Below are 15,566 nucleotides of genomic sequence, written 5' to 3' on the forward strand. Positions count from 1 at the left end.
CCTCATACTAGTCCAAGCCCCCAGTGAGCAAGCTGCTCAGTTGCCCGCACCTCTGGCACTGTCCCTGCCCTGTGGAATGGCAAGGACTCCCCTGTCCAGGCCGTGCTGATAAATACAGAAACTCCATCTTTATTGGCTGTATAAACATCTCTGGGCTGTACATACATTTCATACATTGTAGTGGAAGGCCAAAAGAGGGGACCCCAGCAACACAGCAGCTCACCCCCTTTCACCAAGGCCCACCCACTCTGTGCAAACCAAGGTCAACAGCTCCTGCTCCCTCTTCCTCCCAGAAGTCCCTGTATAGGAAGGGGGTCAGGGGTCAAGGCAGTAGGAGACAGGAGGGCTCAGTAGGGGAGGACACATGTAAGTGCTAGAATCAAACACTGAAGCAAAACAGGCAACTGGCACAGGCAGCAAGCTGGGACCCGGGGTTGGGGGTTGTGCAGGGAAGGGGAGTGAGGGGCCAAGCTGCCCTCTGGGCTCACAACCACGGCTCTGGGGTCTTGCCCTCACCACGGCAAGAGAGATCCCCTTTGGAGTCTCTGCCGAAAGCCTGGGGAACTGGGGATAAGGAGGCCACAGGTATCCCAAGGATGGCAAGGGGGGTACAGGGGCCAAGACCCCAGCCCCCCTCACCGAGTAGCCCCTCTCATTCCATTGAACACATAGCAGATTCCCACCTAGGTGCGTACAGCTGTGGGGAGGCCAGAGACTCAGATTCTGAGTGGGCAGGCGAGCAGGCGGTGAGGGAGAAAGAGGCTCTCAGAGGAAAGAACAGAGACCCTGGAATAGTACTCCTGGGACAGCAGTCAGTGGAAGGAGAGACAAGGCCCAAGAGAGCCCCCCTAGCCCAGCCAGGGGGGATGACAGCAGCAACTGGTCCACACAATGAGGGCAGGGAACAAAAAAAGAGAAGATGCAAGGAGAAATACTGTGGTTAAATAGGGGAGCGGGCAGTCTCTACTCCACCCTCAGAAGAGCCTCGTGCCCACAGAGCAGTGGAGACAGGTGCCCACTCCTCTCCACTCACACGGCCAGGGGGCAAAGCGGGGTGCGAGAGTCCACCAGCCAGAGCAAGTGGCATGCACCAACAGAGCAACACCACTCTTTGGGCCTGCTCCTTTCCAACCAGGGACTTGGGCCCAGGACTGACTGATGATCAGGGTGTTATCAGGTCAGGGACGTGGGCACAGAGGGGCTTGGCAGGGGCCTGATCTGTGAGAGGTGGAGGGACTACACACTCCCTGGGGCCTGCTGGGTAAACAAATCCTGGAAGGTAGGAACTGGGCACCTGGTTCTGCAAAGGGCAAGGAAAAGGAGACGGGGCAGGTCTAGGGGCAAAGCCCCTAGCCACTCAAGGGATGCAGATCCACTTTGACTTTCTCCCCACAGCTCAGCATTCCTATGGTGGGGAAGAAGCCACCAGAAGGTACGACAGCATCCTTCTTTCCGATGATCTTGCCATTCCGAGTGAAGAAAACCTGGGGGTGGGGGCACAGAGAGGAGTGGAGCAGGCTGGCTCTGGCCTCCTCTGATGATACTGGCTTGAAACCCAAGCGCTCGAAGCTCCCAACTCTCAGAACCACCAGAGGGGAGAGACTCAGATGACGTGGGAAGTGGCCGCAAGAGGGCGTCTGGAAACCAGCTCCCCACCATAGTCTGGCTGCATCCAGCATCTCAGAACACGCCCATCACAAGGCTTTCCCTCTTCTGCCTCTGGCTCCCCTCCTATTCCCCACTACCCCAGCCCCTGCCCAGGCCCAGGAACCCCAGTTCAAGCTCACACTCTCCCCACTTACCACCACCTTCTTGCCCTCATGCTCTTGCTCAATCTCTTCCCCATCTTCTTCCTCTTCTTCTTCCTCCTCTTCCTCTTCTCCCTCCTGGTGCAGGTACATGACATTCCGGACGTTCCGGATGGCTCGGGCAGTAGGGGACAGGATCACTGTGTCACAACTGTCATCACTGTCACCTAAGAGGCCAGGAAACCTGAGCTCCTGTGGTGCTGCCCCCACCGTCTGCCTGATCAGCCTGGCTGGCCACCCGTACCCCACTCACCCTCGCTGTCCAGAATGTAGTCCCGGGGGAACATGATTCCGCAGCCCATAATGTCCCCTTTATAACAGCGTGGCCCGAATGGGTCGCCCACACCACTGCCATGGAAGATCTTCCCGTCATCTGCCGGGGAGGAGGGGAGACGATAAGGCCCACACTTGAAAGAGGGGCTGACACTCTTCCCCCCACCCAACCAAAGAGGCCTGTATTTTGAGCAGAGTCCTTGCTCACCTCCCTCTCTGGCCCTGAGGGAAGAGAGGGAGTCAAGATGAAACAAAAATGGAGAGACAGAAGTAGGAAGAGGCCCCAGATTTTTTTTAAAAAGTGATACAATGTCTGTCCACTAAAGTAGCTTAGGGGCTGACTCGCTCAAGGAGGTGGCAAGAGAGGGGCGAGGGGCCGAGAAGGGGATGAGGGTGACAAGAGGAGCTCACGGCAACTCCTTTCTAAAGAAAGCCCTAAACAGAGTCAAGCCAACCGAAAAAAGAAAGTGCAGAATCTGCAAGAAGGGCGCAGAGGGAGCCAACTCAGAGGCCTGGAATGTCCAGTTCGGGCCCAGATCCCCCCGCCCCTGTTCGGCTCCCCTCGTTTTTCAGGCTGGAAGGAAAAACACAGACGAGGAGAAAGCACTACCGGCCTGGGAAGGGGAAATGATACGGCAGCAGAGAAAGGCTCTCCAGCCAGATGCTAGAGGGGAGACCCATCTGCAGGGGTGGGGCGGGAGGTTCAGAAAAATGGATGTCCCTGTGCCTGTATATGCCCCACCGACCTGATGGCCTCAAGACAGCCCCTGCTCACCTGCGTGATAAGCCACAGAGCCTCTGCTCCAGCCAGGGTGTCTGTTCTTGGGATAATCCTGCACCAAGAAGGAAAAAGAAAACCTATGGTAGCATGCATGGAAAAAGGACAGGAGAGGGCATCTGAACTTTCAGTCTTCTCAGACAGATGGCTGCTCATACCCCTGCGGCCTCCCACAGCCTTCAGGCACTGGGAAAGCAGGACAAGCAGGGAAGGTGACCAGGAGACCTGGCTTTCACAGCCGGCGCTGCAGGCTGTGCCTAGCCCCACCTTCAGGTTCAGTGTTTATGGTACAGTCACGACCCTCTCTCAGGTTGTGGCGGAGGAGGGGGAAGGGTCTGTTCCCTCCCACAGTGAACACATTTAACCATACTCTGTCTATGCCTGCCCAACGCCTCTCCCCGATTTCCCCAAGAGTCTCCAGGTCCCATCCCAATAGGCCCAGGCCTGAGTAGCAATACAGGTAAAAAGCCAGCATGAGTGCCCACCTTCCGGGCCAGCCCCAAGGCGATGTAGCATTTCTCTCCAGGGTCCACGATCTCCACCTCAAAGTAGTGGCTACGGGTGCTCAGTGGGTGCCGGGCCTGGGCCAGCCCCACGTCAACGATGCTCTTGCCCTTGCCCAAGTACTCCAGCAGCTGCGGGGGAAGAGCCAAGGGCAGTGGGTGGTGCGGAGGGCAGATGGACACCCGCCCTAGAAACCTGGTCCCAAGGCACTCGAGACCAGCTTCCTGGGTCTGACAAAACCTCTGGCTGAATGGGAAAGGCCCCTAGCAGCGTGCCGTGGGCCCCAACGTTCTAGGCAGGCATGAGAGAATAGGTTGGACTGGCGGGCAGCAAATGTGGCAGCATGGGCAGAAGGGGTGAGCCCTGCACACACCTGCCGCCTGAGCAGCAGTCTCTCCTTGCTCTGGAAGAGAAGTGGGCACAAGCCCAGCAACCCGGAAAGCTGAGCTCCAGGGAGCACATGGCGGAGGGTGGGGGGGAGGGGGAGTTCTCCAGGCTGTGGCATCACTTCCCTGAATCATCCTGCTGGACGAGGCCTCCCCAGGGGCCCTGGGCGCAGAGAGAAGGAGCCCTGAAGACCAGGCTGAGCAGACCCCTGGAGGGGCCTAATGGGGAGGACAGGGAGGGTGCGGGTGTTAGGTGCCTGCTCCAGTTGTCTGAAGGAAGGGAGATGAGCTCAGAAACCGATTCTGCCTGGGATGGGACTACCATAATTCCTCAAGGTCTGTTTTACTCGCCTTTGGAGAGCTGGGTCAGGGAGGTGCCGAGGGAAGCCACAGAACCCAAAATGACCAGCTCTACTCCTTTACTTAACATGAGAGTGGGGAACAGGCGGGCCAAACACACGAAGGCAAGCTTTCCTACTTGCAGTCCCTCACAGCTCTAGCAGAAGGCTGGGGTATGTGGGGCTGTGGGGAGAGGGGAGGTGACTGATGGACTCTTGGGTCTCTTCAGTTCCGCAGTGGTCCTGCCCGGGCATGATGGGGCGGCAACCCCCAAGCTGGGAGGATTTATTTATCAGTTGTCATGGTAATGGTGAGGTTATGACTCAACCCCATCCCCTCTTTCCCCACCCTCAGCATCACCTGGGAGTCCTTAATCCCTTTTTAATTAGCCAAACTGCCCCTCAAGACTTTATTCTACCCTCCCGCCCCTCCAGCCCCAAAGAAAACACTGCCTGGGGACCTCCTCCACTTTCCTTGGCAAGCCTTTGGACGCTGGCCTCTCACCCCCCGAGAACTCGTGCCTGAACAGGAAAGGAATGAGGCTCGCCTGCACCAGCATGGAAGCGTGCATATGTCTCCCGCACAGGCAGGGCCTGCAGTCCGCACCACTGCTTCAGAGATGAACTGGAGGAACTGGGCCCCCTTCTTGGGCTGGGATCCCCAAAGCTCAGCCACCTCAAGTCCATCCTCTCTTCCCGCTCCAAAAGAGAATGGGGGCAGGGGAAAAGCCAGGGCTGCCTGGGACATCCATACCCAGGCCTTTCAATGTCCTCCGGCCACCACCCTGCGTGTTTCGGGTTACACTGGCTCTTTTGTAGTCACACCCCTAGCCCAGGTCTCCTGTTAGTTCCCACTGCTTTCTTTCCTCAGAATGGGGGTCCCTGGCCTGGGACATCCACACCCAGGCCTTTCAATGTCCTCCGGCCACCACCCTGCGTGTTTCGGGTTACACTGGCTCTTTCGTAGTCACACCCCTAGCCCAGGTCTCCTCTGTTAGTTCCCACTGCTTTCTTTCCTCAGAATGGGGGTCCCTGACAGGCCATCTTCTGATTTACTCACTATTTCACACTGCTGGAATTCCCCACTCAGCCCTCTGTGCTGTCTGCCCAGCCGGCCTCCTCCTCCAGCTCCCTGCAGGCCTGAGGGGCGGTGTCTTCGCGGGCTCTCAGCCGGCCCAGTGTGCGCAGCCCCCAACCCACCCTCTCCGGCCAGCATTGCAGAGCTGGGTGGGGGACCCCACAGCTGCCCTTGACCCATTTCGTCCAACTGGCCTCGGCATAGGAAACACAGTGTTCTTCACTGAGAGAGCCAAGAGACAGATGCTCCAGATCCCGATCCTTGGGAAAAACCCGCCCAACCATTCCCTCAGCCTCAGCCCCGAGGAGACTGCAGACTGTGGTCTTGGGCCGCACACAGCGTGGGGCCACTTTCTCCAGCTAAAAGGTCAGGAGGACCAAGTACATGACCCAGGACTCTGCAACCCACTCCCCAGCCGGCCCACCACTCAGACATGATGGCTGATGGCTGGGAGGCTAGGTCCCTGCAATGCTGCCCTCCACAAGTGAGGCATAGCCGCCCCACAGGCTGTAAGCCCCCCAACTCCCCTGCTGCTCTCTCATGGGCTCTCCTGCTCCTGTCCAGTGAAGGCCCCCCAAGCCCTCACAGTGAGTCCCCCCAGAGTGCTCCCAGCATCTACAGGGGCAGTTGGGCACTGTGGCCTCACGGTCAGATCCTAGCTCAAGTTCACTCCCCCTTCCTGAGACCAGGGCTGAGAGCAGATGGGAGCTTTACCCCTGAGCTGCCAGACTCTCGATACTGGTCCCTCAGCCTGTGCCTTGGAAGCCTCTCCGTTAGAGAGAGAATCGCATGGACCCAGGTTCCAATCTTAACTCCAGTTACTTACTAGCCACTAACTTCGAGCAAGTGATTTCTGCTGCTTTAGGCCTCAGTTTCTTCAACAGTGACATAGGGATACTACCACCTGTGTTTCCAAAATAAATGAAGGGTGTCTAGTGCCCAGCACAGAGCCCTCACCCAGCAGGGGCTCAGTAGCTGTTCTACATTTCCCTAAATCAGGAAATGGGGCTTGGACCTGAACATTCCAACAGGTCAGTGCTCCCTAAACATTAACAGCCACTCCAGAGCTACAACAGACTAGACCTGCCAATCACAGAAGGAAACGATCCATCTCAGCCCTTACTTCCAACTACAGTGGCCCTCTAGGCTCCCAGAATTGGTCACTTCCCCCGCTAGGAGAGCTGAGCCCCAAATGACTCTATCCCAATCCACGAGCTGTCTCCTCTTAGTGCTTCTCCTCCAACAATGCCGAACCAACAGGAATGCACCCCTACATCTTTGGTGGGGACAGGATCACCCACTCCTTGGGGCTCTCAAACCCCCCTGACTCTTGCACCTCCTCCTCACACCCCCAAAGCCTCGGGAGGCCAAACAGGTGGACTCGAGGGCACAGGGCTGAGGCTGCAGCACCCGGGGCAGAGAGTCTCCTGTGCTCCAACCCCCCACTGAGTACCAGCAGTGCGCCTTCCCAGTCTCTTCTCTCCTGCTGGTATCTGCCCTCCTCCTCTGGCAGCCCTTCTCCTCTTGCCAGCAGAGACCCTAATCCCTCTTGACAGGAGCAAGGGAGGGCTCAGTGCCCTGAGGGCCTAGAAGCAGCTGAAACAGGAACCCAGAATATGCTCCCCACCGGCCAGCTCAGGCCCCAACATGGTCTCCTCCTGGGTTGGTTGGGGGAGGACCCCAGAGGGTGGGGCCTCCTTCACCCCTCTTTGTGTACCAGAGGTGTTGTCCCGTCACTAAGGAGTTGCCAGAGGAGCTAGGAGCAGGAAACAAAGACAGAATGAGTCTAATCCCCCAGCTTTACCTACTGCCCCCCACCCTCCCACACATGACTTCACTTTGCAAGGCCTGCGGGCAGGGATGAGGTGAGGGGCAACACCCCCATCCCTGAGCAAACATGGCAGCAACTCTTCAACACCCTCAGTGCTCTGCAAAGTGGGAAGGGGGGGATTCCTTGGGAGGGGAAACTGAGGCCCCAGGATGCAGGGGGAAGAATTCCACCCAAGAAAGAGCCAGGTTAGTCTGGATATGACAACTGTTGAAGCTAGGTAGTGGGGAGATAGGTGCTCACTGTGCTGTTGCTTCAACTTTTCTGTATGTTGGAAATCATTCATAATGTAATGTTAGAGCCAAAAAAAATGGGGGTTAAGAATTTGCTCTTCTTTGTGGGAAGAACCGCTGAGAAGGGAAGAGAGAGGATAACTGAGACTCTGAATTGAGAGAGAGGCCTAGGAGGCAAAGGGTCCCATGGCAGCCAGGTAAGTTCCTCTAGAAGGATGGGGGCGAAGGGAGCTAGTCAGGAGACTCACAGGGCAAGTGGGAACTTAAGCCCAGAATTCCGGATTCATCTTATGAGAGGGCCAGGAGGAGAGACGATGGGCTACAGGAGAGGGGCTAGGGAGAAAGGCACAGCATGTATCCGGCAGTGGACAGGGCCAGGGCAAGGGATCCAAGAATGAGTGTCTGGGCTTAGTTTCGTGGCTAATTCACTGTTTGACATTTGAACCAGTCTCTTCGCTTCTGAGTGGGGCTGTCTTTTCATCAGCCACACAGCAAAAAGAGCTGTGGGAACATGAGGGCTGTCATGATGACAAGAATGACTACAGGAGGGAACTCCAAGCATTGTGGGTCTGGGCGCCAGGGACGCTGCAGGCCATGCGTGTCAGGGAACGGTCTCCAGCTCTGCACTGAGAAGCCCTGGTCTGGATGGCGTCAGAGCCTCTCTCAAACCTTTATGGTTCTAAAGGCACTTGACTGGAAACTTCACCCAAGACAGGCTCCAACCCACAGCAAGAGGTCTGAGGCCCCAGGGAAGGGCTCCCCACAGAGGGGATGGAAAACAGGAAGAGCAAAGAGGAGAAACAGCTGAGCTAGACATCTTTAGAAATGGGAGGCACAGGCATGGCCCTACTGACCTCTCCCAGGCTCCTCCAGGAAATAAAACTCTAAAGGCTGGATCAGAACGACACTGGATGGTCAGAAGGGACAACAGGGTGCAGGGCAAGAGACAAGTGGGGATGGAAGAAACTGGGTAAGTCACCCTCATTTGAAAGATAGCAAGAGGGGGTGCCTGGGTGGCTCAGTGGATTAAAGCCTATGCCTTTGGCTCAGGTCATGATCCCAGCATCCTGGGATGGAGCCCCACATTGGGCTCTCTGCTCAGCAGGGAGCTTTCATCCCCCCCCACCCCGAACGCTACCTGCCTCTCTGCCTACTTGTGATCCCTATCTGATAAATAAATAAAATCTTTAAAAAAAAAAAAGAAAGATGGCAAGAGGAGGAGAGAGGCAGATATCCGTCAAGAGGCTCTTGCCCTAGTCTGCCCCAGGGGAGCAGGTGCTCAGGGAACGGAGTGCCCACCCTGCCGGCAGTCCTAGCCTTGGGTGAGGGTCTGACACAAGAGCCAGACTTCACGGCTCATGTCTAAGAAAGAAAAAATTCTCCAAAGTGTGACCTGAGGGCACTGGGGGAGGGCAGAGAGGAAGGAAAGCTATTTATAAATGTCTACAGGATTCAACATCAATTAGAAAAGATTGCCTGGGAGGAGCTGGGGGCAGAGTGGGGACAGGTCCAGGCAGGGAAAGGATGCCAGGAAAACACTCTTGAGGAGAGGTCAGGGATGAGAGCTGGAACATCACCCTGGCTCAGTCCCAAGTTCAACTCTGTAGATGTTGTCAAAATGATAGTGGATAGTGGAAGGGGGAAAAGATAGGAAAGAGATGAGGGTCAAGGAGTGGGGATCTGAAGCCCCTGGCTTGCAGCCAGCACCATCCTCAGAACGCAACGCCAGAGGGGGTGTGGAGTATCAGGAGCAACAGGAGGGCAAACATGCTGCCATTTTCCTTAAGTCTGACTCACCTTGAACTCCAGGATGGGGGGAGCCTTGCTCATAATCCACTCCCACCCCCCACTGTTTCTGTTTTGCTACCAAAGGCTGAACTGAAAACAGCCTGGGTTCGGGTGAGAAGGCCAGAGGGTGGAGAAAAAGGTTGAGCCAGGAGCAAGAGGGCAGCAGGGGGACAATTCGAAGTGGGAGGCCCAAGCAGCCCACTGGAGGTCAGGGCCAGACCCCTGACTCAGCAGCCATTCACTCCCAACCCAGCATGAGGCAGAGAGGGTAAAGGTGAAGAACTTCCCTCTCCCAAGGTTCAAATATTCCCCAAGAAAGTTGCAAATCCAGGGAGAGACCAGACCAGGTACAACGGGAAGATGTCTAAAAAAGCAAGCTTTGCAAAGTCCAGGACGCTCACGGAATTTTCATCTGCCTCTGTTCTTGTCCTCTATTAAAATGTAGCGGAGGACACCTAGCTGGCCCAGTCATTAAGCGAAATGGGGATACAGGCATCCCACTTGAAAGTGAGCCCCAGCCTTTCAAAGGCAGGTGTATAGGGCAGCAGCGGGCACCGGGTGCAGAAGGAACCAAAGAAGGCAAAGTAGAACCTAGTGCCGTGCCAAGAGTAGAGCAACTAACCTGAGCTCTCCGGGCCGGGCAAGGGAAGAAGGACAATCAGCACTAAGGGGAACATGGATCTGGATTCAAAGAATCATGTCAAGGTCCCAAATTCCCATCTCCCCAAACCCTACAAAAGACACTGTCTTCACTCCCCATTCTAAGTAATTCAGACCCGCTTATGCGGCCCAGGGAGGTTCGGCCCAGCCCTCCCCGAGACCACCCCCATCCCACCGCCTGTCACTCACAGTTCCGCAGACTCGGACATCATGCAGCCGGCCCCACTCATCCTCATAACTGTCCACCATCATGACACTGTCGTCTTCGCGGCCCAGCTCAGCGTTGAGGTGCAGGCGCACCTCCTCACCCAGAGAGTGCATGCCCACTGCCGGGAACAGTCCGTCTGGGGACATGGGCATGATGGTGGAGCCCACCTGCAGCGGAGGGAGGGAGGGCCGGAGGGAGGGAGCTGCCACCTGGCATCCTGTTCCTCAGTGCACCTAATTCTCACCAGGGTACTTCTGAGATGATGCAACAAATAATTATCACACACACTGAGAGACAGAAAAAAAGAGGTACAGAGAAGTTTAAAAAGTGGCTAAGGATTCCTGGACGAGCAAGGCATCCACAGCGCTAGACGGCAAACACAAGTCTCTTGACCTTGGGCATGTGAGTGTGTTCTGGAGCAGGAAAGAGCAGAGGCAGGGACACTAAGAAAGGACGTCGTCGTGGCCAAGGCCTGAGAAAGCCATCCTCCCAGGGTGGGAGAGGGAGTTGGGTAGGAGAAGAAAGAGAGCTGGGGGTCCCTCTCTTCTACTTGCTCTTCCCCATCCCTTCAGCACTACTAGGCTCTCTCTGAAGAGGGAAGGAAAGATGTGAAACAAGAAAAAAAACACAAAAAGGACATATCCTCAAAAGCATCCAAGTCGGGGCACCTGGGTGGCTCAGTGGGTTAAGCCGCTGCTTTCGGCTCAGGTCATGATCTCAGTGTCCTGGGATCGAGTCCCGCATCGGGCTCTCTGCTCAGCAGGGAGCCTGCTTCCCTCTCTCTCTCTCTCTCTGCCTGCCTCTCCATCTACTTGTGATTTCTCTCTGTCAAATAAATAAATAAAATCTTAAAAAAAAAAAAAAAAAAAAAGCATCCAAGTCAAAGCTCTGAAGAGGACCTCCAGCTTATGCGTCAAAGCCATAACCTCTCCCTCTCTTTTTTTGCTCAAAACCTTCCCCCACATCACCCAATCCTGCTTCCCCTACCCCATTTCGGTCCACCTGCCCCTCTGCATCTCTTGTCTAGGCTAATGTCCCAGCTTCTCTGGGCCGGGGAAGTGGCTTCTCCCACGTGCAGACTTCGGGGGAAGCTGAGGAAGGCCTGAAGGAGGTGGGAACTAAGCCGAGAGGTCCCTGGGCAAGCCCCAGCTGGGCAATTTTCATTCCCACAATTTCTTGGATGGCTTCAAGCCACTTAAATCCCACCCAGGATTTCCCACTCACCCGTTTCCCGTTTTTGGTGAAAAAGATCTGGGCAGTCTGCACATCAAAGGACACAGGCTCGATGCCGCAGCCAATCCGGTCCCCAGAGTTGCACTTTGACCCAAACTGCCGGCCTTTGGCTCGGCCATTGTATAGCCTGTGGACGGAGCAGCACAGACATAGGACCTGACTCTGGCCTCCCAACTTCTTCAGAGCACCGGACTCCTGGGGCCCCTCTTGCTGCTCCCAGTCATTCTGTGACGCACCTACCTGTGTCCACGCATGAACTCCACCCTCCCCTCTAAGTCCGCAAACCTCCAAGGCTCGCTATCAGGCCACCTTTCTGTCCTGATCAGAAAAGTCCATGAAAATACCCCAAGATAGGTGAAAGAAAGCAGCAGTCACCCAAGGTAGTCCTTTGTTATCTAAGGTCCCCAAACCCATGGGAAAGGGGTAAGATTCCACAGACGGTAACTCACTTGCCGTCATCAGCATGGTAGGCTACAGAGTCAGGCAACCAGCCAGGCTGATGATCCAGGCTGTAGTATTGTGGGACAAGCCCCACAGCTATAGTGCCCCGGACCCCGCTGTCCACAATCGATACCTGGGGAAAGGAGAGCAGGACAGTCAGCAAGCACCAGAAATGGGATGAGTTGCTGGGGGCTTGGGGAAGAACAGTCAGACATCAAAAACTCAAAGAGGCTCAGAGAGGCCAAAAACATATGAATCAGAGAAAAGTCAGGGCACTCAGAGGAGCACTGGGGAGACTAGGGGCCTACTTTGTCAGGATTACTTAGAAAATCATTTCCAAATTATGGAAACAGACAGGAGATGGAGCAGAGGCTGGGCTCAGGTTAGCAGGTGGGAAAGGCCATGGGTCAGAGTCTGGGGTATGTGTAAATGTCTACCTATCCGAGGGGCAGGAGAACAGAGGGACAGGGTGACAGGACTAGGGCACCTGTCTCTCAGCTGAGACACCACGCTATCCTGTGCCCTTTCCTCAGCCAAGGAGACAGCCCTGATGGAAAATTAAAAGGATCAGATCACGAATCTAGTAAAAGAGCTCCCTAGAGCTTAACAAGCTCTCCCCCTGCTCTGCCCACCCACTGCCTTGATCACCTCAAAATAATTGCTGTCCTTGGTCAGAGGTCGAGAAGCCACGTAGCAGCCAACTTCACCGGAGTTTCCATGGTAACTGAGGGAGGAATGAGGGGGGAGTTCCATGAGCAGCCTAGCCCAAGAGCTGGGGGGAGGGCCTCAGCATCTCCACCCCCAACCCCCAACCCACAAGGGCCAACACAGAGGAGACTCCAACAGGCCACACTTCAGGACATCTGCACAGACACCATAATGAAATACTTGAGGTCACCCACCCCTCCCGCTGCCTCCAGCCAGGGTCCAGCCCACAGCAGACCAACACAAGCCTGGCTCCTTCATTTCCAGGGGGAAAAGAATGCAGAGCCTCCCTTAGTTGCCTAGTAGGGGTCTCACAACCCTGTCTAACCTCAGTCCCTCATGCTGCAGCTTCGGCCCTTTTCCTCTGGCTCTGTCCTCAATGGAGCTGAAGAAAGTCTGGTCTCTATCCTCTGTACCAAAGCCCTTTGTAGATTAGAAGATGGGTATTCGGTCCCCACTCCTCAGCTTTCTTGTCTCCAGGCTAAAAAGCACTACGTCCTTCCCCCCACTTCAGGGACAGCTTTGTGAGAGAATTAGGCTCAAAAGGAGTCAGGGAAGGGGATCAAGCCAGAAAAGAGAGAGAAAACAAACACAAACACAAAGGGTTGGACGGTGGCAGGCAGGATGCACTAGGGAACTGTCCTTTCCAAAACAGGAAATCCACTGCCTCTGACATGGCTACTCTCCTCCAAACCCAACCCCTGAGACCCAGGCTGTGGAGACACAGACACCCCACACTGGAGTCCTCTCAACGAGGCGCTGGGGCAACTCAAGGCACTATCTCTGACATCTCCTATCTCTGACATAATTCCTTCCAACGTGGACCAGGACAGAGTGACCCAGAAACAGGCAGAAGAGAGTGCGGGCTGTAGGCGCACATGCTGCTCCACTCAGAAAGGCCTTCGGGGTCAAAGGCTCGCCCAGTGTAGACAGTCCTTGCTTCCAAAAAAGCCCTTTTTCATCTCTAAGATCTGGCAGAGCAAGGAAAATGTGAAAGCACACCCCACCCCCGCCATCTCACCTCAAAGTGTCTCCATCTACAAGAATGTGCTTGAACCTCTCCTGGTATCGGAAAGCCCGGACCTCCCGAATCTCCCGGATCCTCCGGCGCCAATTCAGAAACCGGTAGTGCAGGTTGAGGTCATCCATCTTGTTCATGAGAACAAACCTGCCACGGGGAAAAGTGCAAGGAAGTGAGAAGGAAGCAGGGCCCTGAGCAAAGCAGCTCAGCCTTTTTGACGCAGAACGTGGACAGGGCACTGGTCTCAAAGCCATCCTTTCATTCGGCAAACATGTACTGACTCCTGCTATATGCACCAAAAACAGGTGGCATTCCTGTTCTCACTGCACTTCCATTCTAGTTGGGAGGCATGACAGATGAGACACATACCCGACAGTGTTGGCCAGTGGAAGAAACAACAGAGTGGGGTGACACAGAATAATGGGGTAAAGTCTAAAGACTACTTTGGATACAGTGGACGGAGGAGGCCTCTCTGAGGTGACATTTGATTTGAGAAGAGGCCAGGCATGTGACAAGCCCAAGGAAGAGTACTTCAGGTAGAGGGGACAGCCAGGACACAGGTCCTGGGCTGGAAGGGAGCAGACATGGTAGAGGAACAAAAAGGCCAGGGTGGCTGTGTAGGGAACATGTGGGAGAATGTTCAAGAAGAGGATGGGAAGAAGGCTGGAGCCAGAGAGAAGCCCTACAAGGCCCTGCAGACCACGTTAAGGAGTCTGGATTTCCTTCCAAGTGGGATGGGAAACCTCTGGAGGGTTTTAAGCAAGAAAATGATAGGATTTTATGGTTTATCAGATCTTAAAGATCATTCCTGCTGTTGTCTGGAGAATCGATCGTAACAGAATCAAGAGCAGAAGTGGAGAACAATTAAGCAGGAGACTGTTCCAGCAGCTCCAATGAGACATGGTATCCATTAGGATGGTAGCAGTGAAGATGGAGAGAAGTAGAATGACCTGGGTATTTAAACCACCACAATGCTAATGAATGAATGGATGGATGGATGATGGATGGATAGGTTTTTCCTGGAAGCGAAAAGTGAGAAAAACAGGAGGTTATTTTCTCTTCCTGTTACCCAGCACTGGGACAGGGGTTCCATCAAGGCCGGACAGTGCCTTGCATACAGTAGGTGCTTAAATAAGCCTCAGTTGGGCTGAATTCAATCCTTCAATCCTAAAGCGCCCCCTCCTGCAGTAGCTGCAAGCCACCACGTGGCCCAGAAGGGTAGGCACCAGCGGGGCTGCCCTCCTCGCACTCAACCAGGGCTCCACCCCAGACAGATACTGGCCCCCAGACCTGGGGACGTCTGCTCGCCCAGAACCGCACACCTCGGCACCCACGAGCGGCAGCCGCACCGGGTACCTCCTCCAGCATGGGCACGGCCTGGTCGCTCAGACGAGACCCGGGGGCGGGGGGTCCGGCTCGTCCCCGCGACTACGCGCTGTATCCCCAGGGCCGGTACCGAGGAGGGTCCCGAGGCAGGAAGCCCCGTGACCGGGGCTCACGCCACGCCCCTGACCCCGAAGCCCCCGCCCAGGACCTCCGCCTCCTGCCTCAAGCTCTGGGGAGACCCGAGGCCTCCGGGACCCCGCCCCCGATCCCCGCCTACCGGGGCCGCCGCGTCCTCCTCATCCATAGGCCTCTCAGCTCCGCACCCTAGCTCTTCGGCCGCCGCCACCACACACATCCGGGTCCCCGCCCTTCCTACGCTCCCCCGGGGCCCGCCCCTCCCCTCCCACCCCGGCCAATCTGCAGCGGCCCAGGACGACGGACATCTGCAAGGGCCAATCGGAGGACAGAGGCAGAGTCGGGCGCGGCCCGGTGAACTGGGTACCTAGCGCAGGGTAGGGGCTGGTAAAGCCGAGTGTCGGGGGGTGGGAGGCGGCGACGTGGCGGCGCGGAGGTCGCGCCCGGCGCCCTGGGCGCTGACTGGGCAGCCAAGGGGCGGCTCCCGCGCTGGGCGGGGAGAAGGTCGCTGCGCACCTACGGCGACTGCCAATCTTGCCCGGGCGTTCCTTCTGTGCGGGACGTGCAGCGGAGGAAGGCTTCGTAGCAATGTCCTTTTAATCCACTCCGCAACCTTCTGAAATGAATCTTGTTATTATCTCCCTTTTGCAAATGAAGATCCTGAGGCTGGCCTCCATAGCTCGTGCACCTGACAGTTCCCGCACGCTTTATATTCGCCGGAGCTGTGCTGTTACCATGTGCTCTCTATTCGCCGGAGCTCCGTGTCATGTCATCTTCCGCTCGTTCTGGGAAGGACAGTCCATTCCAGGAGGAGAGAACTTTG

The 15,566-nt window shown here is 55.9% G+C and overlaps 1 protein-coding gene across 2 annotated transcripts; it reads right to left on the minus strand.

Annotated features, from left to right (window-relative positions):
• Nucleotides 1-106: 106 nt before the first annotated feature.
• SPRYD3 (SPRY domain containing 3) lies at nt 107-14,977 on the minus strand. 2 transcript variants are annotated; one of them, XM_044228411.1, is made up of 11 exons: nt 14,886-14,977; nt 13,283-13,429; nt 12,205-12,280; nt 11,565-11,689; nt 11,107-11,242; nt 9,864-10,049; nt 3,345-3,494; nt 2,857-2,914; nt 2,062-2,181; nt 1,803-1,975; nt 107-1,484 (listed from the first exon to the last, which is right to left on the minus strand). In XM_044228411.1, the coding sequence occupies exons 1-11, from the start codon at nt 14,906-14,908 to the stop codon at nt 1,350-1,352; spliced, it is 1,329 nt and encodes a 442-aa protein (XP_044084346.1). In that variant the 5' UTR covers nt 14,909-14,977; the 3' UTR covers nt 107-1,349. The 2 variants fall into 2 exon arrangements, with proteins under 2 accessions (XP_044084346.1, XP_044084347.1); XM_044228412.1 differs by lacking the exon at nt 3,345-3,494.
• Between the last annotated feature and the right edge of the window lie 589 nt (nt 14,978-15,566).

This window comes from Neovison vison, chromosome 12, assembly GCF_020171115.1.
Source record: "Neovison vison isolate M4711 chromosome 12, ASM_NN_V1, whole genome shotgun sequence".
Lineage (NCBI taxonomy): Eukaryota > Metazoa > Chordata > Mammalia > Carnivora > Mustelidae > Neogale > Neogale vison.